We start from the raw sequence: 26,339 nt of genomic DNA on the forward strand, positions 1-26,339 counted from the left end.
ATTAACATGACCAGTTTGACCAGATTTAATGGATTACACAATCATCTTTTTACCTGTTAGTGCACTGTATATTCCAGTGAGCCCTACAGTTTTGTTTGCTATAATTTAATGGTTTAATGCAATCTTTTGTTAACAAGTGATTTGTTTACTGTATATTATGATCATAGAGATGTTTCAGAAAAGAAACCTTAAACTAGTTATGTTTAAATATCTGTACGCAAGCTTTCATTTCATAGAAAGGTTAGGAAATCCGGTTTAATCTGTACATGACTTAAATCAAAGCGGGTTACATATATCATTTCCACCCTGCAGAGATTTGAGTCTTCACCACATCTGAAATAATTAATGTTCATGTCGAGCATCACTTTCTGGAGGTGAGCACTGTGTGGCTAAGGTGAGGGCGCTAACGTTTAGCTCAGCTAAAATCTAGGGCACCGCACCTCTCATTAATATGGATTTGTCTGTCTGCCCTGTGTAATTTAATGATGACAAGTGATATGGCAGTGGTGATGTGGACTGACGTCAGGTTCGGGCTCATTGTCAGGGCACTGTGCTGTCTGTGAAAGCCTCGGCGGTATTCTCTGCCTAACTGCAGTTTGTCTGCACGTCTGATAGCAGAGAGAGGGAGTGATTAAGCTCCCCATGTGGCAGCTGAGATACTTGCCATCCATCCTGCAACAGCCCTCTGGATAGGCAGATAGAAAACAGACACGAGGCACGATGGAGAAACTTATGCCATCACTTAGTCAAGGTCAAAGACTTGCTTCACTCTCAAATAATGGATTATTTTTTGATGTACTGTATTTTAAAAATCCTTTTCCAACAAGATACAGGACATCAATAACAAAGTCATGCTGCATTTTAGTGTTTTATTGTGTATTTAAAGTGTTCATTGTAACTGTAAGTGGAAGACACAATTTGTAGCTTCCTGTGGTTAGCTCAATTAGCTGCATTATGTAGCAAAGAAACAATATGGAGAAACAAGCCCTGTGGGTGGAATTATAATGAGATGACAAAATGGGTCCCTGTTTGGTGATTTGGGCACACAACCGCAGATATTATACTTGTGTTGTGATGGTACTATTTTACAAGTCAGCACTTTAGTGCAGGAGGCAGGGGAAGTCATCCATAGAGTAATACTACAAGATGTTAGCATCATTTTCCTATAGTACCATCATAAAGCATTTCAAAAATATGGATGCATTTCTCACTTTTGCTCTTTTTTCACAAAACATACAATTAAGTAAACTTCCAACTTCCCTAACCATCCTTGGAAAAAGAAAATATTGTATTATAAGACTCATGCTGTGCTGCTGTGTACCAAAGCCTGTTATTTTGAATGTGCATTAAAAAAGTTACAGTTGCGTAAATGCTGTAGTATATAACGTATTCATTAGTTACCTTTTCTGATATGTGCTGCACAATGTCTTTAGTACAATTGCTGCAGGGGAGTGATTCTTATCCTCAATAACCAAACACCACTGCATGTTTATTGCCTAATTAAGCTTTCAGTATATGTGTACGGGAAATCAGTGTAATTAAAAAAGAACAAGTGTATAATTCGTGAAGAGATATGATTAAAATTTCCTAACACAAAATGTTTTGGAAGTTTTTTTTTTTCCTTTTTCTTTTTTGCATGTGTTGAAATGCAAAATGTTCACAACAAACATAAGACGTGAGATTGCTTTTGTGTGTTTCTGCATCTGTAGATGATATCTTTTACCTCACAGAGTGACAAGGTCTGTGTTTACAAACAGTCTTCATATGGGGAATATGCAATTTCTGTCGACTACCAGCTTCCAGCACAATGTTTGACATCTTAGAGCTTTTTATTTTTCGTAAACCTCTGGCATCCCCCAAAGAAAGGCCCAAATTAAGGGTTATTATTGTTGCCAAGGCAACCCACCGGGTAATTTTCTGTAATTTTCCAAGGGGGATTGCTATTGACGGTGGAGTCCATATCTAGACACAGTATACCATAAGAAAACGCCTATAAACACACAAAAACGAAATGTCTCTTGCTCCTTGAGTAGAAGAAAGGGGTCACACTGATTTTAATGTCGGTACGCTCTATATCCAGCAAGAATTTTTAGCCTGTAAATGGTGCGTAATTTATATTACAAACCTTGGCATTGTCTGGAAACATATAGTGATATTTTTACCCTGCTTAGTCATCACAGCGTAGATTAAACCCCGCTCACAAAATGTACATTTTCTCCACAGGCACAATTTTCACCTCCCACTAAGCTGTCTCTAAAAGATAAGCCGCTACAGATTGATTGAATTACTTTCAGCATCCCTTTTCTGACTGTGAAATCTTATGATCAAAAACGGTTTCATCCTCTGCTGTTTTCTACCTCCACGTGAAATTCTGCATCTCTAAAACGCCCCAGATTTCTACACATTGTATAAGCTATAACTGCTGACTCATGTTGAGTTTATTTGCTCATTTTCCTCTTTTCTTTGTGTGTCTTTCTGCCGTAGCTTTGCAATGGCGGCTCGGTGACAGATCTTGCCAAAGGCATGCTGAAAAGGGGAGACAGAATGGATGAAGCCATTATTGCCTACATCCTGCATGAAGCCCTCATGGTAAGTCTGGCCTTTTGAATGTGCCTGGCTGCCGGTGGGGAGACAATAGTGTACTGTAGAGTTGAACTGAACAACCTCCTCCTCAATAAAGAGCTTTAATGAAAAGAGTGAGTTTAAACGGGATCATTTTGGAGGCAGGTGCTTGTCAGAAAAAGCTGCTAACCCTATTTTTTTTTTTTCACAGGGCCTCCAGCACCTGCACATCAACAAGACCATCCACCGTGATGTCAAAGGCAATAACATCCTATTGACAACGCAAGGAGGGGTCAAACTCGTGGACTTCGGTATGCAATGTTTCTCTTTGTACATCATGTCGTTCTTGTACTATCCTTCTCTAATCAGTGAAAATCATGTTATGGCTCTATTTAACAGGATTCTGCAAAGGGTCAAATCCATTACCTTCAGCTGCTTGCTAAATAAATTGCGCTACTAATTAGTTTCCTTGAGAGGTTTACACAACCCAACAAGGTGGCAGACGATTATACTTTTCCATTAAGCCATATCTTTTACATTCTACACCAGACAGCAGAGGACATTGTTGCTATTCACTCTGTGTACGCACTGATTTGCTTTTGGGTTTTCTTAACCAAATGAGGCGCTCAGAGCAGAACACCATAGTTTCTGGATTGAAGGCTAATGATAGGCAAAGTGATTCTGACTATTTCCAGGGATGACTCACGCCCGTTTCTTCAGGTTCTGAAAAACCAGCTGCCTGTTTTCATTACAAATAAAATCCCCACTCAACGTGCGTGTAGGTTTGTATTTAGTCGACTAATTGTGGGCTTCTCTTAAAAGCCTTTTCCTAACCATGAAACACAAAGTGCACAACTCTTATACAAGGAGGAGGAGGAGGAGGAGGAGGAGGAGGGGATGAATGTGAAGTAGCTAATATGGAGCTTGGCCACCTTTTCATCCTCCTCACAAAGCTGTCATAGAAATTCTCAACACCTGTTTATTGCACCAGTTTTGAAGAGAAAAAGAGAAAGAGTTTGAGGCCTCCAAGGATCAAGAAGTTACACGTTTAATTTGCATTGTGCATTCAAATGTCTTCGTTGTGATAAGGGAGCCCATGGAAAGTATTTTGACCTCTTTTAGGATCCTGATTTATGAAATTTGTTTAGTAGTTTGTGATGTTTTGGTGTTTTATGGTCGGTAGGCCAAAAGTCTAGATTTGCTTATTGTCTAGACTCGTTTACTGTTATCAGACTGAACCTTTGTTGGCCTGCAATGAACCTGAGATAAACTTCATAAAAGGTCAATAAGACCCAGTCGGCAGTTGGCAAGACGCCAGTTTCAACCAAACCCTGGCTGTATTGTTGTGTTTTTAAATTTCAGTTTTCACATCATAGCCTATTCAACACAATAACTCTATCCTAAGATGAAATAGTTAGTTTATTAAGAGGTGTAATATAAATTGTGCTGCATTACAAGAATCAATGTGCTCTCAATTCATCATGGAACAATTCATCATGAGTTCATAATCTGTTGAAACGCAGCCAAGATAATATCGCCTATTTTTTTTCATTACATTTGGTTGTCCTCAGACACGTTTTATTTTTGCTGCTGTGTAATTCAAAAGAATAGACTGACATTTGTGAAATGTTACATCCTCAGTGGGTGTACTAATGGACTTGTACACAACAAATGTAATATACTGCACATATGTCTAAGCAGGACATTTCAGGGTCAGTAAAAGCTGTTCTTTTTTTTTTTTTACTTTGTCACTTTCCATGAAAACATAATAAACTAAGAAACAACCTATTTATAGTTAATGCATGTAGTGGCTAGTGAGAAGTTAGGTTACAGCAAGTGGTTGTAATCTTTTTTTCAGTTTGAAAATACTGAAATTATAAGCTAACTGTAGGCTTTTAATCACAAAATAAGAACACTCAAATACTGATCAATAACTACCAAGAAACTGTATTTTTTAATTGGATGGAGGTGGCATTTTGAAATTACATTTTGCATATGTTAAAAAGCAACAGACTGCACAGATGAAAAGAAAGACATCAGCAGGCAATCACTGACATTTACAATGTTTGTTAGTGGTGGTTGTGAAGAACTGTCAAATCACAAGACTGATCTCCAGAACAGCTGTGTGTCCACCTACAGCCACTTGAGCTGTCAAAGTGTCTTTGAGAGAGACATTTTAAATCCCTCTTGATAAGAGTGGCAGTTAAATATCTACAGATAAAAGTGTTTTATTGCCAGTCTTTAATATGCTGAGTACATGTAAATATGGCCCTTAGTATCAGGTCTGATATTATGTTATGTAATGCATAAGAATTTTAAGAATTTGTAGAATACTGTGTAAGATTTCAACAAGATTTCCAAGTTAAATACAGTTTCTTAGTACATATAAAGTATGTTGTTACTCCAATTAAATGGTCATATAAGTATGGTTTTGCACACAATTTTAATACAATGAAATTTTGATCTGTTAAAGCATATTTGTCTGCAAATATGTCAAACAAATCTAAATAATTGGATCTATTATGCAACTAATAGCCACTGCAAAGCTAACACACCAGTGATGTGGAGAAAAGGGGACTCAACCCACACACATCTTCTGTAGCTCCAAACACTAGCTTGTTAGCTTGTTACCAAATTTAGACATTTTGAGACAGTAGTCGATAATGCAAAGTATTATTCAAATTCAGATTCTGGTCAACTTTATTATCCCACACGGGGAAATTTGTTTGGTTAATGTTTAAGTGTATCAGCAGTTCTTTACAGCTTGATCTTGTAAACGGAGATAATGAAAATAATAAAATAATAATAATAAAAATCACACACCTACCACTTGATGTAACTAGTTTTATTACAAGTACAACAGAAATTCTTGTAAAAAGAACAACAGTGGTGCTGCAAAATGAATATAAACTTCAACAGTCCTCATTGTTTCAAGTACATTATAAAAGGCTTTAAGGATTCACAGAAGATACTGCACATATGAGACTATTTATTTGGCTAGGATCTGGGCATCAGAAATAACATCAACAATTTTCTGTTGCATAATCCAGATTCCTGTTTGCTTCAGAACATCTTATCAACTATCTGCTCTTTCTCTGGCTAAACAACGAATGTCTAAGATAGGAAGGGTACAGTATCTATAGAAGTGCGTCTGAGAAGGAATTCATTACATAAAAACGTTGTAAAGTTTCAACTCTCAGTTCAGCGTGTGCATGTTGTATAGTGAGCAGCTCCCGAAACCCAGATAGGAAGTAATTACATTTACAGTTATAGCATTATGACCAATAAATCATTTGTTTTGAGACCTTAGAGTAAACGCTGCAAACCATATTTAACCCCTACATTAGCTTATATTGTGGGAATGTATATTTGCTGCTATATGATCTTAAATGTTCAATACATATTTAAAACAAATGCATGAATGAGTCAAGAGGTGTAGTGGGTAAAAGAAGAGACACTGTTTTTTGTGATAGGAAACGGTAGGATGTCTAATGAAACGTAGACTTTGTCCTAAAAGCTAAACTGTAGAAATGAAACCACTAAAGGCAACAGTGAAGAACAGGAATAGAGGCACAAATTGAAAGTGAGAAAGTTACGTCTAAAGCAGCATAAGCATCATCATGTTCAATGTGATATGTATAAAGTTGAAACTGTTACCCTGGTTAGGGTTAGCAGTTTGTGCCTTGTTGTACCATTTGTACCTTTATCACTGTGGGAGAAAGCTAAAATGACAAAACCACAACTAAATGTCTTGATGCTTTCTCTCATGTGACACAGATGTAGTTTATTCCCCTATATGATCAACCAAACCTGTATTTTTAGCCACTAGTGGTGTCTGTCTGCTGGTTCACCACTTTATTCCAAACTGAAATATCTCAACGACTATGGGATGGATGGATTGGCAAAATTTGATACAGATATCCTTGGTGCGCTCAGGATGAATCTTAATGACTTTGGTTGATCCCCTGACTTTTCCTCTAACGTTACCATGAGGTTGACATTTGCGGTTTTGAGTGAAATGTCTGGACAACTATTGGATGGATTGCCATTAAATAATAGTCTGTCTTCATCTGTCTTTAAAATAAGAAATAGGAACACTCGATACATAATGGAACAGAAAGGGTTCAAATAGAGACAAATCAAAGAGAGATCTCAAAATGGACGAAAGTAATAGCAAATAAAACAATTAATATTGAAGATTGAGTTAAAATATAGGCCTACAATAGTATGTTTGTAGGTAAAAGACACATTCTTGACACTACAAGAGTCTGGAGAGTATGAACTAAATTTACTGTAGTGTCATGACCCCCTCAGGATGAAAATATAATAACTTTGGTGATCCTTTAACTTTGCATCATCAGCACCATTAGGTCAAAATTTTAATATGTCCAACACTTTGTTTTATAACCTAATACCTTCAAAACTTAGGAACATTCCCATCAGTCTCAGCTTTGTGCTAATTAGCAAATAGACTACGTGACTGATAACATCAGCATGTCAGCATTGTTATTGTTATCAATATCAGCTTGCTGACATTAGTATTTATGTCAAAGTACTGCTATTCTGAGGCAAAGTACAGCATCACAGTGCAGCTAGCATGCCTGTAGACTTGATTTGATGCTTTTATAGTAAATTAGATCTGTTGACACAAAACATTTCTGTGCTTACTGTAAATCTAAATTTGTCACCTCTTCAAGATACTAGGCATATATTGTGAGACGTGAGACAAAGCAGTGAACTGAGCTGATAAGACAAGGCATCCTGCGGTATCATCTGCCAATGAAGAATTTAGTAGTTTTCAAAGAGCAAAGGCCCATATCGGAGTTTGTTCCAGAGTGAGAGACCCATAGGCACAAAAATGATTGTAACATCTTTTGTTATTAACAGTCTACAAGTCTTAAACATTGCTGACAGTTAAAATTTCTATCAGATACTCGTTACATCCGAAAATAGACACGAGCACTCACCAGAAAAGGGAAAAAATAGGAGCAGCGATTTAGAAAGAAGCAAGACGTGTGTAAAAACTTGCAGAGTGACGAAACCAAAAAAAAAAAAAAATACGGGGGGGGGGGGGGGGGGGGGGGGGGGGGCAACTCATGCTTTTCTCTGCGCTACACGCAGGCAATGCGTCATGCTGGGATTAATGGTTTTTCATGTGGAGGGGCGCACGCTACACTAAGCAGCTGAAGAGATAAAGCCCCCGCAGTGACTCATCACCAGCGCAGAAACAAAATAGCAAAGAGATGGACCCAAAAAGAGCAGCGGAAGAATGAGAGGAGCCTTTCGTTCATGGGTCTCTCATGAATATTCTAATTGACAGCGTTATCTCTGTGATGATTATTAAGTGTGGCCCACCAGGCTCCAATCGGGGCTAATGTAGTGGAAAGAGAGGGGCTGTGAGAGCTTTAATAGGGACCTCCTTGTGTTTCTGCATACTCACCCATTCATATACCTTATATATATTACAACAGATGTACATATGTGTGTGTGCGTAAACCATAAATTTGATCAGATAATTGTGGGCTAAGAGGGATAGTTTGGTTTCGGTGTGTATGCACCTGCATCAATGTAAAACTAAGGGTCTGTGTGGTTCAGCTCTGTGGTTTAGTGACAGCATGTGAGTGTGTGCGTCAGCCTCGTGCATATATCCTCCGCTGCACGTAACTCTAATCCCTTTTGATGTTTGCCACAGAACTGTTTTCCTCCGCATTGCTACTCCTGGCATTTCTCTCCACCGCTGGCTTTAACCCACCAGCACCCTCAGAGCATCAGTGTATTACTGTACTAGTACCGACAGTAATGAAGTTGTCAGAAAATAGAGCACAGAATGGGCTTTTGCTGACACTGTTATAAATATATTTATGTAGTGTAAATGCTTTTCATGTATCTACAAAAGGACTGTGCACATATCTGCAAGTTTTATGTTCTGAGCACATTTGAACACATTTCGTCATCTGGGTGTTTTGTTGGTGGATTGCATTTCCTCTGAGCTTTTTAACGCCATATGTCTGATTGCTAGAACACATGTGATTCAGATTTGCGTTAACACATGCTGTACAAGACAGAGACAATGTCCTGTAGCAGCATGCCGTGCATCAGTAGATCACCTTTGTTTGTTGGTAAGCCTTTTGTCTCGAGGCTCTGCTTTTGTCCTGGTTGCCGCGCCTGATCTTGGCTGCTGCTTCAGCCGAGCCAGCCCTGGGATACATCACAGTGTGGTGTAACGCTGATTCATCTGGACTGGACTGAAGTCACGACTGTGGGTCAGCATGTTCCTTGTCAAGCTTTTTAACGCACATTAACATACACACATAGGGACATACATGCCCTCTGTTTCGCTCTGCAGTCCCGTTTTGTGCTGAATTTATTCCCCTCTGACTTGATACTATGATTGTCCTGACTTTGTCCTCGTGTCTTGTTATAAGGGCATATATACAGTATGAGCTAAACTAATAAATCACTCAGATATCTTGTTCTGAGAGGAGTCTGTCTACAGTTGAATTGTATTCAAATGCTGTTCTTGAAATGCCTGGCAAAATCACCCTCAGTCACATAGGAATTTGTAATTCAAAGTAATCTATCATTTGCAGGGGGAAACATTTCAGCTTGATGTTTCTGTGTGTATGTGTGGGTTTTGTTTTTCCTCCTTGTCACTATAGTGACAGCTCTATCAGTAGGGAACGAGAAAGCTCTGAGATTCATTCAGGCCTATATCTGTAGAGCAGCACCCTGTTGTTTACTGTTCACCGTTTCCCTTTTCACAGATCATCACTTTTACCCGTCTGATCATTGTGGAAAGAAAAAAAAACATGTCAAGGAAGTTATTGAGATAGTTTAAATTGTCTGCATTGTCCTGACAGTGAGGCTAAAATGGCTGAGGTGTGTGTTCTCTTCTCTGCAGGTGTTTCAGCCCAGCTGACAAATACCCGTCTGAGGAGGAACACCTCTGTGGGGACTCCCTTCTGGATGGCTCCGGAGGTACGGTAAAACTGGCCTATAAACGCTCCCGCAGCCTCTTCTCTTTCCAGTACATTAGCCTGGAGCAGATCCCAGTGGGCCACAGTTAATAATCATCAATGAGATAACACTATCAAATATGATGTTCATGAAAAAAATGGAACGGACAGCCTCCATCATTCATTACCCATCTAATCACGTCTCAGTGCACCTGCAGTGTACTGTACCTGCTATATAGAAATGTTAACATCAAGATTTTATACCTGTATTACACATAACAAGTCGCCCAGTCACATCCTCTGCTCTTTTTTATGGCAGATTAAAGGGCTGAAATATCACCTGAATTATTTTCTTAGTTGTGCATATGATTTGATTTCAGATGTAACTATTATTATCTGTATAAGGGACAATATAAAGTGAAAGTTTGTTTCCTCTGGGAGTGTTTTCTTACTGCAATTACAGATCTAGACAGAAAACAACAAGTGTGTCAGAAAAATAAATATTTCTTAGAGTTACAATAAATGAAAGTGGCCTACAAACGTATAAAATTGATACTCTTATGAAGTGGCCATAAGATTTTTTTGTTTGTTTGTTTTTTGTGTGATGTTTTATTGTTTTAAATCACAAACAGTGTCAGACTACAGAATAATTCAATTTTGGATCTTATTTTTTTAGTTTGTGACATTGTTTCAATCTGTAATAACAACACTGTGCTCAGTTCATTGCTGAGATCAGGGGGATGTGGGGACATCAATCACTTGATTTAGAAGAGAAAACAAAGGCAAACCATTACTCAAACTGTCTGCTGTAAACATCATAGTTTAAAGATTTCATGTGCAATGAGGGGTTATTACAAACATTTCAAATACACTATCTTTCTTTTGTCTAGGTTTAGACAATCTAACTAAAATGTTGGATTGGTTTCAAGCTGTCTGATTGTCTAAGTCCTCTTGGTGTGTCCCAAGATTACTTCTGTGAGTACAATGTGCTCAAAAACGTATTAAACAACAGCCAAAAACAACTAGAGTAACATCTAAGTTTTAATGAAACTGTCATTTGTTACATCTCCAAGACAAAGACACACTACCAGAGGAAACTCATTTCTTAGGGGATACAAAACTTGAGACCTGACTTCTTCAGTGAGTAGAAAGTTACCCTTGAAATAATCAGAACGTTAACTGAATGAATGTTGAGACTAAGGGAAAACAGATGCGTGTTTTAGGTTATCAAGTAGACACCTTTCATTGATATTTCATTGAATCCAACCTACATCACCTGAGGTAAAGGCATCCTATAACAAGCTGTGTGAACACTAACCTCGACACACTGATCAGGACTAGATTAAATGAACCATTAGAAACCTCTGGAGGGATAAGACGGGTAAACGTATACTCTTCACCACAGCTACTCTTTCTTAACACCGCACTTACGCTTTTATAATGCATTATGGTTTTAAATATATTACTTTCCAGTGTGAACACTGTCACCCAATTTACCCTCTATAGAATAACCTTGTGCAACCTGTTACCAAATCAAAATAGACATATTTACATGAGGTTTGCATGCTGTGCAAATTATACATTAGACTAAACAATGCATGACGCATCCTGTCAGACTGACTCAAAGATTTTAATCTTAATTGAACAACATGTTCATCAACTAACTTCAAAGAAAGAACATGATGAAGGTGGACTCTCTAGACTCAAAAGGGTTGAAATTGTTGTCCTCTGGGGATCAGGAGGGAGAACCTTAAAGAAGGAGCTACAGTATTAATGTTATAACAAGAAAAGCTTTTTGCTGACGTCCTTGAGAGTTCTGCAAAATATACGGTATCGTATTTATTCAGATGTGATCCTACCTACCTTTTGAAGAGGATTTACTTGTGTAACTTTGAGTTGTGGGGTAAGTTGTGTCACATCTGCAATTTTTATAAGTTTTAAATGAGCTTCACTTTCTACAAGAGCTGTAAGTACATTTAGTGCTGATTTAGGGTGTGTCAGCTGGATCTATTTGGCTCTTTTGTGGAACTGTTTTAATCATTTATTTAGATTTTTGTACAAAGATAGTGATCAGGGGACTGATTTAACAGAGTAGAGAGAGACTTTGTGTTTTGTTTTCCATGAATGAGCATGTGTGTACATTTCAAGATGTCTTATTGATAATCTGGTAATGATTTGTCTGTTTGTATGTGTACATAAGTTATCGCACATGACTACAGAGAATTTGGAATACAAATTATATTGATTGCAGCTGTTTGACAGTGAACGTGTGTTTGTGTGTGTGTGTGTAGTTTTGTGTACTTATACCTCCCACTCAGATGATTCATATTGTTGATTGGGTACCATGTTGCCCTCAGGACATTGATGATAGTCTGTGTGTATGTGTGTGTGTCTGTTCACACCATATTGCTCACAGTAGATGATGATGAGATTGCGCCTTTGGAGTTCTGTTACAATTTAATTTCTTCTTTTGGTAATGGGAAACTAATTGACATTATGCTCTGTTAGATGTTTTTTTAGTATATAGTATGTGTGTGCAAGGGCTAATGAAATATCCACCAACAATACATGAATATTGACTCTCTACTAAGGAAGTAGGCCAAAACTTAACAACATCAGTCCTATCATACAAGTCTAGTCTGTTCAAGTCTAATTAGTAATTTCAGGGATAAAAAAAAAAGAGAAATCATCTCTGAACTGTATGCAAGCCAAAAGTTTAATGATGTTTAGATCTTGTGATCAGTGAAGTCATGGTCATCTAAAATAATTATCAAAATATGTTGGAATATATATGACTGCAACCTTTCACTATTTAAGCAATTTTTTGGGACTATGACAAAGGTGGTGATTCATATTAAGTTATTATTATTATTATTCAGTTCTCACCATCTGAGCTCCATCTTGTGATCACTGCAGTATAATGGTCATTGCTTTTCAGTATTTGGACTTTGAAATTTGTTTAGCAGCCAAATTTCACTTTGAAGACTCTTACATATCAGGAGATTGTAACACCTCTTTTAGCTAATTAATGCTGCAGTAACTTTCTTTAACACTGCAGTTATGAATTGCCATTTTACTTAATATGACTTAGCAACACTATGCTGACTAACTGGAAGGATCTTCCTTATTTCACCAATGTGTTTCGGCGCGGGGACTTCATCAAGGTGATTGTGCCGGCCTCTAAAGGATGATGGACAGAAATTTTAAAATAAAATTACACAACAAGATGAAACATAAACAGTAAAAAAACATCTCACAGTCACAAAACACGTGTGTATATATAAGCTGTGTTTTTTTACACTGATGAAAACCCTGCACCTAAACATGTTGGTGAAATAAAGAAGATTCTTCCAGTTAGTCAACTTAGTGTTGCAGTTTTTCACATTTGTTCCTTTGATATTTGAGCACCTCGTTGGCTGGTGAAGTAGCAACAGCACACTCCTACATCCTACTGACTCATCTAAGTACCTCTCTGTCTTAATTCAGTCTAGTCACAAAGTTACTCTGCAAAGCCTCTTTTACATTCGCTGTTTTCATGGTTTTGCATTGCAGGTAATAGCATGTGAGCAGCAGCTGGACTCGACCTACGATGCTCGTTGTGATGTTTGGTCCCTGGGCATCACGGCCATAGAGCTGGGTGATGGAGATCCACCTCTGTCTGACCTCCACCCAATGAGAGCCCTTTTCAAAATACCCAGGTGAGCCTCCATCACACCTAAAATAATATAATCTATTGTTATCAGAGGACTGTGACTTTGACCCAGGCACTATCTGCAATGTTTAAACTTAATAAATACTCTAAACCTCGGTGCTAACTGGGTTCCATCTCAGGACCTTCTTGCTGTGCCTCCATAATTATCACGAGGGCTTTAAAGTTAAAATATTTGGCTTTGACTCTTGACTCATAGTTTACTGAACTTTGGTCTCTTCATTATGGCAAAATGAACATTTGCCTAAACATAATTAGATAGGTAATTGGACACTTAGTATCTCCAAACTTTCATCTCCCTTATTTTGTGACACTGTCAAAGTAAAGAAACAATAATGCATTTATGAATGCATTAATGAATGTTGTGACTTCCCAATGACAGCTTGTGAACTGAGAAATCAGAGCTGCCTTTGAGAATGTGGAGGCAAACATACGGTATATGATGCAGTAAGCTGGCAGCAACTGTCCAAAGTAGACCCAACTAGCATTATCATGATTACAATCTTGATTCTTACCCTGACAGACATGATTACAGTTTGAAAGTTGAGACAATATCATTATATAGCCAGACTACAGTTAGATTTGAGTGAATGGTTTTTGCCTCAATGAAAGTATTTCAGCCTTGTGTCAAGTGTGTTAACTGCACTAGACAAGTCTACAATTCACTGTAACCTTAAATTTAAATCATATGATTATGAAGCAAAGTCCACCATCTTCCTATGACTACAGGTTTGTGTTTTCCAACTTGACATTATAACAGTATTTATACAAAACTTGTATATTAATTCTTTCATTGTGAAAGCTTGAACGGGTGAAATCTGCATTTTTACTTGAGACAAAATCACATTTTTTGTCAGTTGACCAATTGATTCAGTTCTGTGAAAGCATAAGAAAAGAGAATGCATTGAAGATATGATTAACATGTCATTTCCTCTTAGCAGAACAAAAACAAGCTGATATTTTATTCACTGCACTGATGCAGACCATCAGACAGTGGTGGGCTTGTTCTCATTTCCCTCTACTCCTGACAGAGTGGAATGTAGACACAGTGCTTGTACTGCAATCCTGAAAAGCCATCTCCTGCACCCCAACACAGTCATTTGCTTCTCTATACTGACTGTCACCAGACAAAGTACAGTTTTTTTCATTTCAAACGGCTTTTTTCTGCTTGCAGGGGCTTATTCTAAAACCCCTCCCCTCCTGGCACTGATCCCATTCCTCCTGTGGGGGAGGCTGAGAGCACAGCCACCAACCCTCCTCTCATCTAGTGTGTATTGTGGGCTGAAGGTGAAAAGTAATTGTTTACCGTCTCCTAATTCTAGTGTGAGAGCTGCATAAGCACTTACCGTCACTGTCATCTTAACGGCACAGCACTTTGTCCATCACACACACACACACACACACACACATAGGCCGTTCCTGTGTCATAGCTGTCCTGTGTGTTTGCTCAGGGGGTCGTGCTCCACAGGAGCCATCACACAGCTTTCTCAGAATCTATGTGACTGCTGCAGCCAGAGCTTCAGGCTTTTTGTTCTCACTCCTCACCTCCCTTGTCTCACTACTCTGGCTTCATTTGTCAAGCAGTCTTGGAAAAAGCCACACCGAAGGCATCGGTTCAACCACACCCATCTTATTTAATTTAGCCTTGGCTTAAACAGTACCAAACAGAAACAGTAGATCATCAGAGACGCCCGTCAGTTTGATGTGTTCCCTATAATGTCTGAATGCCATTTTTTTACCCCGTAGTGGTGTGTCTTTTCATTTTCATTACAGTTTTTACATGGAATATTAAAAAGTTGAATCAAATCTCATACATTTTCCTGCAACCATTACCACCTTTCTGCAGCTGTAGTAGTAGTGGGCTTAGCTGGTCCACCTGGCTAATGGGGCTCCAGTAGACACCAGGTGTTGTTCCTAATGCTATACCTCTATAAAAGCAGAGCAGGACAAATTGTTGGATTGAAAAGACTCCACTTAAAACATTTGTTAAACATTCTTAACGTGAGCAAAACTGTAGGCATGTATTTTTCTGTCAAGAGAAATGACGCACATCAACCTGACATCCTAGTTAAAGGAGAGGTTATAAAAATTGCTGAGTACTTCAACAAGTTTCTGGGCATAAATGTTGATTTTAACTTAAATTTTAAGAAATAGATAAAAAAAAAAAGGTCTCAAGAAGAGTCAGAGCTAGCCTGATGAATTTTAGATATATTAGGCATCAACTGCCTCTAGCCGCTGCTAAGCTCTTTACGCACTCAGTAATTTTCTTGCACTTATCTTACTGTGCTACAAGCTGGTCCCAGGCATGAGTGACTATGCTAAAACCATTATACACTCTTTACAATCTGTGAAAATTCTTGATAAAAAAACCAAGGAGCTACTATCATTGTACCGTCATTCAAAAGTATAATTTATTGACCTTCAGCAGTTTTCTCTGCGTTGCAGATATGTGCCTGATGTATAAATTAATTGATGATCATGCGCCACCATTTACACAATGTGTGTCATTCTGCAGGAACAATGCTAGCAAGACCAGAGCATCAGTCAGAGGTGACTGCTCAGCTAAATTTAGGAAAACTGCTTTCAGACAATCAGCATTTTCAGTCAGAGCAACAGATAAATGGAACTCAGTTCCCACACATATCAGCGAATGAACAAGCTTCAGTATTTATAAAAAAAACAAACAAAACGAAACAAAAAAACACTTAAAACACGTCTTAAGACAAACCAATGATTTGATCAATCATCTAAAACTTTGTATGGAACCAACTGTTTTCCAACATGAAGAATATGTAATGTATATTTTGTATGATGTTGGTTTATATGTGATGTACTATACATTTTGCTAATTGTAATGTTGTTAATAGTTTGTATTGTACTGTATTGCCTTTAATATTTTCCTGCCCAGGGACCGCAGATGTAAATTAGCTATATGGCTAACTCTGGCCCAACTGTTGTGTTGTGCATGGCCCTTGTTAAATAAACAAAAAATATAAACAAACAAACATTTTTACCCCTGGAAACTATGTTTCTGCTGTGTCTTCTACAGTATACAATCATAATATCATCAGCATTATGCATTCCATCCAACACAAAAACCCTACAAATTTTAATCTTCATCTCTCTATAGTCTTATAAATTATTATTAATTATGAATTGTGAATCAAATAGCATTACTTTGTGCATGGTTTTCTGTTACTTTGTCTAGTCTCGTTTGGAAAATGTAGGTTAGTTAGTTACAACACAAATTCAAATCCAACATAAACCATAATTTCATATCCCTCTACAAGGTTTCCACTGTACATCACACATATCAACAGATCTCAATGCTCAAAATTACCCTCAACACATTCATCTAAATCCAAAAAGAGAATGGCAAGACAAAGACTGAAAATAGTCCAAATTAACATCCACAAGAACAAGTCAGATCGTCTTTGTCTGCCTTTCCTCACATTTAAATAGAGAGGCAGAAACAGAGAAAGACAGGGAGGGATTGATATGACAGTAGAAGTCAAATCCCAGCTCAAAGCATCAGACTCTGGAGCATAGATTAAAAGGACTCTCCTAATTATGCGCACGTGTAAAGATTTAAGCTTTTATCCCTCATTATGTGTAACAGAGAAGATATGAATCCTGTAGAAAGTAGGTGTAATACTGGACACATTTGCTAAATACAAAGTTTACCTGGGTATGAAGGGTACAAACAAGTTATTAAAATCAAAATCTACCTTGCAAATTAAACATTTTGAATAGCTGTATAATTTTAAAGTAGCTCATGTGTGACTCAAGTCATCTCCATAAGTCCCTGTTTGTCTTCCGCATAAGAAAAACACTTTAATAGTCAGAGCATTAGCAGAACAAACTCCAAATAAATGTCTGATGCATTTGCTGTCTATATTGTGATAAACAGAAGATGTATGCCCTCTCATTAGGCCAATTTATCGCTGTCAGACCCAACGTGCAAAAGGCCCCCCGATGCATTAGCAGGCATCATCAACTTCCCCACCACTTGCCAGGAACCCTCTTGTAAAAAGGTACTTAAAGCAGAATGAGGAAACAGCAAATTAGCTCCGCTGTTACTCAGCTGTAAGGCCTTGTTTCTCATGACCCCTTAACAGCGTTTGTCTGTCTGAGTTCAGGTTTTACAGGAGAAACCATATGCCTAAAAGATCTGGTTATATATTTTATATTGACAGTTTGTTTTTCTTTCATAAAACCAGCTGTATCGATATCACCCATCTGCACAGGTAAAGGGGCCTCATGCCACCGCAGTAACACATCTGGAGGTCCTCGATGGGCGAATAGCTCCTGTGTTAAGATTTCACTCCAATCATTCCACTCTGTGCCTCGGCCTTTTGTTCTCCGCCCTGCCTGCGTAAATCCCATCTCATCTTATCTTTCCATTTATCTTTTCCATTCCTTCCTTAACAGAAATCCTCCGCCTACTCTCCACCAGCCGGAGCTCTGGTCAGACAACTTTAATGACTTCATCTGCAAGTGAGTGCGGATGCTAGTGTGTTTGTTATGCCTCTGTGAATAATTATACCGATAGCTTTGAATATAAATCCAAGAATTTCATTGCACTCCTCCTCCTACCTTTTCTTCTTCCACCCCGCAGATGTCTGATTAAGGACTTTGAACTGAGACCAAATGTGTTAGACCTGCTCCAGCATGTGTTCATCAAACAGATCGTTGGCCGAGAGAAAATACTGCAGAAACAATTGATTGAACTCATTGATCTCAACCAACAAATAGGAGTCATTGAAAAAACAAGGTATCGTCCCAACTGTATTTGCATGCAGGTTTCCTTTCTCACATTTTCCACGCATATTTGTGACATGTTAGAAGTCATAGTACCACCGTTTTTCAAGCAGTACAAGTCAAACAGTCACACACCATAAAATGATTGATAGGCTTTGTTATAAACCGCACAAAAAAAGTCTGCAGGCCTTCCTGTCAGTGGGTTTAATGTACTAGGCTGCAGCTTAACTTTTGCAGACAGTATAATCCAAATTACCCTCCTTGCTGGATGTTTTACAAGCCCTGTCACCCTCACATACACAACAGCTCAATCCTCCACCAGCTTCACTCGACATGCAGGCTGCACAGCATGTGTCACATGAGTCAAAATGTTGGCCCAGAAAGTGTGTATTGTCCGTATGAAATGTTAATCCTATTTCTGTTGTTTAAGCTATCATGGAAAGACAGACAGTAATGACAGGTAACAAATGCCTATATGACCTTTATGCCGCAGTAGGAGTAGATGATAATTGGCTTTTTTTATTTAGTCCAGTTAGAGCTCTTGTTGTAGTTGTGAACGCACATGTATTTGCAATGAACTACATGGGTTGATTCGATTGTTTTCATACTGCCACCCTGCCATCGTTTCTTATTGTTGTTTGTCTTATGAGTCATTTTGTTGTCTCATTTTCCTCTGTCTTCTCCTGTCCTGCAATTTGATACTCTAATGTAACTGGGGTCAGTTGATGTTTTGCAGTAAACCAACTACATCAGTTGATGAGCTTCAAACCTCACCAGTGTTCATCGTTAAATACCAGACACAATAAATGGAGTTTTAGCTGAGATTAATTGCAGTCACGATGGAAAATTAGCAACTTACCATCAGCAAAATAATGATAAATACATTGAAATAGCAAATAATCAATGTGAGGAAACAGCACTGTAATGAAGTTTTCCTACAAACCACAGGAAGTGATAAGTCTGATAAAGCTAAATAAAAAAATTAAGCTCTAATTTTGACAGATGAAGGCCTCCTGGTTTACATTTTCTTTACAATATAAAGTTTATAAGAATGAAAACTCATCACAAGGCTGATGTCTTGAATGATGTGATCTGTTGTTGTGTTGCCAGGCAGAATGAAACGATGCTTGTGGCTATGTGGTGCCCATCAGAACTAGAACTGAAAGGGTTTTACATACAGCAGACAAATGAAACTGATGTTTATTGATAACTAGTTAAAGTTGATTAGTTTAGCCGAGTCTCTTACAGGGCAAAGAGGGGAGAAATAACAATGCACACAGATGGGCACCATGGTTCATCATTTTTGCAATATAGAATTTAATTTACATATAGATCTTTATCCAGTTGAAGCTTTGATTATATTTACATTGTTCAGGGTTTGATTGAAGAGATGAACCACTTTGCCTCAGCAAATACAATTTGCAGCACTGCTCACTGCTACAGTATGTGACCATACTGTATTGCATTTTAATTAGATAACTTACAGTATGTTGTTATGTACAGTATATACATTACATACATTGCTCAGTAAGAGACTTGGTTGTGCGTCCTGTGAATTCCAGGCATGAACGTATCCACACTAAAAAAGGAAGCCACATGAAGACACAGAGTGACCCCGATGAGGTGGACGACCTCGCCATCCTAGAGTTTCTAGACGAGGTATGGAAGTCAATGATAACTAATGTATCTCAATAAAAAAACAACAAAAAAAACATATTTGACTATAATCAGCAGGAGAATCAGCCCTGAAGTAGACACAAGAAAGCAAAAACTGTTAAAATAGAGATTACAATCAATCATCAGGCACAACTCTGTCATTTATTTCATATTTCATATTCACATTATTTCCTTAAAATTATGAGTTATTTGTGTGTTAATTGGCCATAATGGTTATATTTTACAAAGATATTTTGTGTCATGGAGTAATTATGATCATCAATCAAGATTTAATCATAAAATAATGTCATATTTTGTGATAATTGTGGCTCCGATAGGTTAATTGTACTAGGATTTATAGCTACTGCTATAAAAACATTCATACTGACAGAGCTGTAGGCCTATCACATTACCATTGATACTTGTTTTTCCCATTTCTAACTAGAACATTCAGTATATTATTTCCTGCTCGCCCATGTCGGTCAGTTGAATGAACACAATGAGAAATGCACAGCAGCATCTTTTGCACAAATAATATTTAGAGCAATTCATCAAATCTGAGCCCAGCATTGACGTATTGAATGATACAACCGGTCTTAGTTGCCAGCGGATATTTCCACCCATCCTTCAAGATGCTGCTGGTATGAGGGAGGCAGTGCCGCCCTGCTATTGTTGATGTACCTGTCCAAGCAGTGAGAGCACCAGAGAATTAATCACCATATGACATGAGGATGATACATTGAGGTGACAGGCGTCACGGGCCTTGATTTGAGGCAGGACTTAAGCTAAAGTGCAGCCTGGTTGTAATGATGATTTTTATCTCTCATAATATGGTTTTGACAATGATCTAGGTATTAATTTGTTTGGGATTTAGTTGTCTGGAAACATATTTGTAGAGGGAATCATGCTTGTTGCTTTTTTTCCAGAACACAGTCACAGAGCAGCTGCAGAATCGTTACGGAAGGGATCAAATCTACACGTATGTGGGAGACATCCTCATTGCAGTCAATCCTTTCCATAAGATGGAGATATACACTCCTCAGGTCTGTGGGTGGATATGGGCTTTTATGTGTGTTTGTGTGTGTGTGTGTATGTTTTTTATGCATGTGCTTGTACATTTGGTCAATAATGCACTGAATGTAGCCTAGTGTATCTCATTAGTGCCTCTGCAGTTCTCCAGTCTGCTGCATCCCATTTAGCCTCACCTCCACACACACACACACACACACACTAACACGTTCACACACACACACACACACACACACTAACACGTTCACACACACACACACACACATTGCCCCCGTTTCTCTGCCTCTTCCATACCTCACTGACTATTTTGCTCCCAATCATCATGTTTTTCTTTGCCTCCAGTCCAGCTATTTTTCATTCCTTTTTCTTCTCAAAATGAAAATATAATGTATTGTTCGGACACAGCTTTTACAGAGTGAAACGTAGACACTATTGTTAGATTTTATTTTACATAATACTTCATGATATATGCAGTAAACTCATGTGCATATCTTAAATAAAACTTTTCACCTCTTGTCCACCCCCTTCTCTTCATAGTACACTAAAATGTACATAGGAGCCAAGCGTACAGCTAATCCACCGCACATCTTTGCTGTGGCTGATGTCGCCTACCAGTCCATGGTGTCATACAATGCAGATCAGGTATGTGGTGCTTTTTTTTATTTTATAGCATCCTAGGTGCAGAAAGCTGTTTTTGATCCAACTTGTTTTGGTGTTTTTTGTCGAAAGACGTCCTTATAATGTAATTTTCTGTGTACAGTGCATTGTGATCAGTGGGGAGAGTGGAGCAGGGAAAACAGAAGGCGCTCATCTGTTGGTGCAGCAGCTGACAGTTCTCGGGAAGGTGAGTCATAGTGCTCCATGAACACAACATTTTTATTAACATGTCCTTCCCCATTATTGTTTATACTTTATTGGATTCCCAGTAAAGATCATCCCTGTTCCTTGGGTAAAAAACAAGCAATTTAAAATCATACACAGTCAAATTAAACCAAAACACCAAACACCTGAAATGAAAGGGTAAACATTAAAAATGATAGGATTCAAACAAAAAATAAATATCTAAAGATATGACTGACCAGCTGTTTGAACCACAACAAATCATTGGTGGAAGAATTTCAGATGCACAGAACTACAAAGTTACAGTTTTTTCCGGTTGACTGTGGATATTAGGAAACTTTATATCTAAAGTACACTGTCAAGGCTATTTAAGCATTCAGAATAGAGGAATAAAATAAGCAGTGACAGTGTCTCCTTTGATTTATATAACATGGGTGGAAAGGCACATGGCAGAAATTCATGGATCATTTCTTGACAAAAGCATATTTCTTCCACCGTATTGTTTTCCCAGTTACTAAACTGAAATGATGTTTTATTTAGGCCAATAATCGCACGCTCCAGGAGAAGATCCTGCTGGTCAACAGCCTGGTGGAGGCATTCGGAAACGCCTGCACTGTCATCAACGACAACTCCAGCCGCTTTGGCAAGTACCTAGAAATGAAGTTCACCTGTGGAGGAACAGTGGTCGGAGCGCAGATATCCGAGTACCTGCTGGAGAAATCCAGAGTCATCCACCAGGCAGTGTAAATATCACTTCTTTCTTTCTGTCTTTGTCTCTTTCTTTTTGTCTAATGTAAACAACCTCATGACACTTATTGCTGTTGTGACCTTCATTTGACAAAAACATTCACAGAAACCTAAATTGGGTCTTTTTCTGAGAGAACATTGCCAATAAGGTTGTTTTTCAGCCTGCTGGCCAAGGATCAGTGCGTAATCGACTCTGTCTTTCTTCCTTTCACCTCTGCTTCTCTATTTGAAACTGGTGGCGTTTGCCTTCAACCCGCACTTCAGTCAATCTATCCTTTCTTCTTATCATGTGTCTGGGGAACGGGCCGGGTCAAGTAGAGGGGCTAGCTTATTTCCTGTGTGATCAAAGATTGCGGTCTTGCAAGTGTCCTTAGTGGAACTCAAGTAGAAAGGCAGACTCGGGTGTTCCATTAGAAAACAGACACGCAGGTCTGAGGGTTTGATTTGGCTGAAAGCGTTTTATGCTGCACTTTTCTTCAGCCTGTTGTTAGATATTGATTTGTTGGGGGGACAATAAACAAGATGAATCCATGTTTTTGCAAGAATTATGCTTCAATCATGCCTTCATATTTAATTACATCCATCAAAGAGGTTCTCAGTCTGGATGGTTTGTCTCTTTGTAGGCTCTTGGCTGTTAGTTAAAAGGATATCTCAAAATCTTGTGAACAGATTCCAGTTAAATTTGATGGAAAGTCAGGCTAAAGGACAAGAATCCAGATCCAGATGCAGGTTTTTAAGTATGTGTGTAAATGTTGTGTATTTTTGATAAACATTTGGATCCAAATGCAGATCAAAAAAGTGTTTTATTATCACACAAGTGCAAAATAAGAGGACTGTGCAGCCTTAGACGGGTGTGTGTGTTTTACTTTATTTATCTCCTATTTTATTACTACCTAATTCATTGTATTATCATAGCAAAACAGGTTTCATATTCATTATAATAGCTATACTATGTACAGGTTGTGGGACAATAAAAAATATATCTATCTTGTCTTTCAAACTCCACATTTCATGTTTGTAACAGAGGATTTCTGTTATAATTTTGTAGTCTTCAAAACCAAAGCCACGATTATTCTGACAACAACATCAGAGAATTGACAGAGGTACTCTATATGTGCTGTCCAGTTTATAGCATGTTTTGTTTGCTTCCTTAATCATGGTTTTACATCAGCAAAACAGGAGTGGCACAAGATCATAGCACACATTGTGGATTTTTGAGGCTTTTGTATGTTTCCACAGAGGAGAGAGGAACTTTCACATCTTCTACTACATTTATGCTGGTCTGGCTGACAGGAAGAAACTCGCCCACTACAAGCTCTCCGACAGCAAAACACCTAAGTAGGTTTGACATTCCTTAGCCCTTCTCTTAAACACTGTTATTTCCTCCTCAATCTACAAAACTCTCTACTGGCTGAGATTCCAATCCTGATCTTTGTGTTTCCTTTTTGTTCCACAGGTATCTCTGTAATGAGCACGTTAAATTAGGGCCTGACATAGTGAGCAACACCTTCTACAAGGAGCAGTTTGATGCAGTGGAGCAGTGTTTCAAAGTCATTGGATTCACCCTGGAGGTACACACAACTGCATTTAATTACTTGAAAAAGGCCTGCTCACAATGTTTAACAACATAACCTTCGTCCAAACATTCACATAGAGATGCACGTCCACTTCTATAGTATATGTATGTGTATTATGACACACACAGAGACAAGCGTACACTCAAAATGTTCTCAAAAAATACATAACATAAGCTTCACAACAAGTGTACGAGCAGTTCCCCAGGTTGACTGTATGGTTTGTGATGGAGCATGAAGCTACAGGCACGTGTAGGCAGTCAGCTGTTGGCATTGTAAAGCCTAATGAGGCCCAAAGAACTGATTGCCTCTGGGATCTGCACGTCAATAGCACTTATCCTTTAAACGCTTGGCAGTGCTGGGGGAACGGCCTCCTATTCTGCAGTACGTCTTGTCTTGCATGAAATCACAGAGTGCTTATGAAGATTATCTTTGAGGCAACTGTATCTATTTTGAAACATAGTTTTGAGATAGTAACTGCCACATTAGAAAAGCTATTCTTGCATGTACCAGGGCCATCAGGCTAATTAAGCAGATAGATTTACAAATACGCCACATGATATACTTTTTCTTACCACTCTCTAATGAGGCACCCTTTATAAACATTTTATAAGTTGTAACTTTAGCTTTATTAACCATTTATTAATGCATCATAGACCGGAATCCAGATCGAATCTGAATCTGATATTCAGAAGAGCACAAATAGTGAGTTTCTACGAATATTTATTTTGTACAAATATTTTTAAAATTATTTGTTTTCAAGAAGGAAAAAAAACATGTCAAATAACAGCACTCAGGTCGCGACTCGTAGCGTAGCAAGGTTGCATCGCTGTCTCCGTCTCTCTCCTCTGCTTCGTTCTGTCTCTGTGTCATGGATGTATAAATAGCTGCAGGTCTGTGTGTCTGATGGTGCTGAGCTTTGGCTGAGTGGTCAGTGCAGTGGTCCGCGGTCTTGGAGACCAGGGTTTGAGACCTGGAGTGGGAACCGTACTTTGCAAAATAGTTTATTGAAGAACACTTATTTAACACTCTAATATCCTAAAATTTGAAGTGCAATAAAAACAAAAATAGGACTGTTACACCTATTTCCACTTTTATTCAAATACAAATACAAATAATTTTGCTGCCTCAAGATATACAGACACAAATACAAATACTGGGCTTTCTGCACATCCCTAGTTGGTGCTCATCATTTCTATTTGGTAATAATCCAGCTACAAATGTTGGTAATCCAATAAATATTTTTAAAAAATCACAACCTTTTTACCCCAAAGTTCTTATAATGGATTTTCACTGATTTAGAATAAAGCCAATAGTTACAACTTACAAAGCCTTTATGATGTGTGCATTGATCTTTCACACTCAAACATTTACATTATGACATCTTTATATTTTCTGTTAATGGAATTTAATGTTGTGTAAATGACACTCTTTTCCTTTGTCCATTTAGCTATAACATTTCATGCCAAAAAGACATGCTTGATGTTATTGACACACTGTCTCCGACTATCTGTCCATCATTTGTGCAGGAGCTGGGCAGTGTTTACAGCACTCTGGCTGCCATCCTCAACTCCGGTGATATCGAGTTTTCTCCGGTTGCCTCTGAGCACCAAACAGACAAGAGCAACATCTGCAACATTTCTGTCCTGGAAAATGGTGAGACAGAGAGAGAGAAAGACATGGCTCCACTCCCATATACGTATAATGACGTAAAACCAAACGTGACTTTTCATTTCCTCTGCTATACCCTCACTCCTCCTCCTCCTCCTCCCTCCTCTGCTTCTCTCCATTAACTCTGCAGAGAGCTCCAGGTGGAATGGAGCTAAATATAGGAAAATATTGTTCTGAAATAAATTATCCACCACTATAGACAGGCTGTTGCAGTATTTTCATTTCCAAACATTCTGTACATTTGCAACGGTTAGATTTTGCAGGACGTTGTTTCCCTCTGGCATTATGTTTTCCATATTTAAACGTCTGCTCTGCTTGCTAATATACAATGCTGTCAATGTGAGGTTTATCACTTTTATGTGATGGATGAGCTGGAAAAAGCAGGTGTTCTTCCTCACTAATATTTTTCTGTGAACCTAGAGCAACTATAATACAACATGTTACTCTCATATTTGAGTCTGTATGTTCATAGCTTCACACCAACATATTCTACACACGTTTGATTAGGAGAAATTCTAAGTTTTATCCTATTTCTCTCTTATCTCATGTCTCCTCAGTGGCCTCTCTGCTGCATATCCGCTCAGATGAGCTCCACGAAGCCCTGACTTCCCACTGTGTTGTGGCCCGGGGAGAGACAATCGTCAGGCCCAACACAGTGGAAAAAGCGGCGGAGGTGAGGGATGCCATGGGCAAGGCTCTCTACGGTCGCCTCTTCAGCTGGATTGTCAACCGCATCAACACGCTGCTGCGGCCCGACAGCCACCTAGGGTAAGATCGGGAGCAGAAAGTGTGATGCAATGTGCTTGGCTGTCGTGAATTCAGAATGAGGTCATC

At 38.5% G+C, this 26,339-nt stretch overlaps 1 protein-coding gene across 3 annotated transcripts in view; it reads left to right on the forward strand.

Moving 5' to 3' along the window:
- The window catches only part of myo3a (myosin IIIA), a 61,907-nt gene that overhangs the window by 10,519 nt on the left and 25,049 nt on the right, over positions 1-26,339 (forward strand). For 2 of the 3 annotated variants that reach the window (XM_044340357.1, XM_044340359.1), the window contains exons 4-19: positions 2,485-2,589; positions 2,774-2,873; positions 9,464-9,540; positions 13,071-13,216; positions 17,659-17,724; positions 17,846-18,001; positions 18,419-18,448; positions 19,551-19,647; positions 20,571-20,687; positions 21,211-21,315; positions 21,434-21,517; positions 22,054-22,256; positions 23,500-23,598; positions 23,717-23,831; positions 25,364-25,490; positions 26,063-26,273. In XM_044340357.1, coding sequence (XP_044196292.1) covers positions 2,485-2,589; positions 2,774-2,873; positions 9,464-9,540; positions 13,071-13,216; positions 17,659-17,724; positions 17,846-18,001; positions 18,419-18,448; positions 19,551-19,647; positions 20,571-20,687; positions 21,211-21,315; positions 21,434-21,517; positions 22,054-22,256; positions 23,500-23,598; positions 23,717-23,831; positions 25,364-25,490; positions 26,063-26,273 — 1,838 coding nt within the window. The remainder of the gene's footprint in view (positions 1-2,484; positions 2,590-2,773; positions 2,874-9,463; positions 9,541-13,070; positions 13,217-17,658; positions 17,725-17,845; positions 18,002-18,418; positions 18,449-19,550; positions 19,648-20,570; positions 20,688-21,210; positions 21,316-21,433; positions 21,518-22,053; positions 22,257-23,499; positions 23,599-23,716; positions 23,832-25,363; positions 25,491-26,062; positions 26,274-26,339) is intronic. The other variant, XM_044340358.1, reaches the window with a different exon arrangement.

The sequence above is a fragment of the Thunnus albacares genome, chromosome 21 (genome assembly GCF_914725855.1).
Source record: "Thunnus albacares chromosome 21, fThuAlb1.1, whole genome shotgun sequence".
Taxonomy (NCBI): Eukaryota; Metazoa; Chordata; class Actinopteri; order Scombriformes; family Scombridae; genus Thunnus; species Thunnus albacares.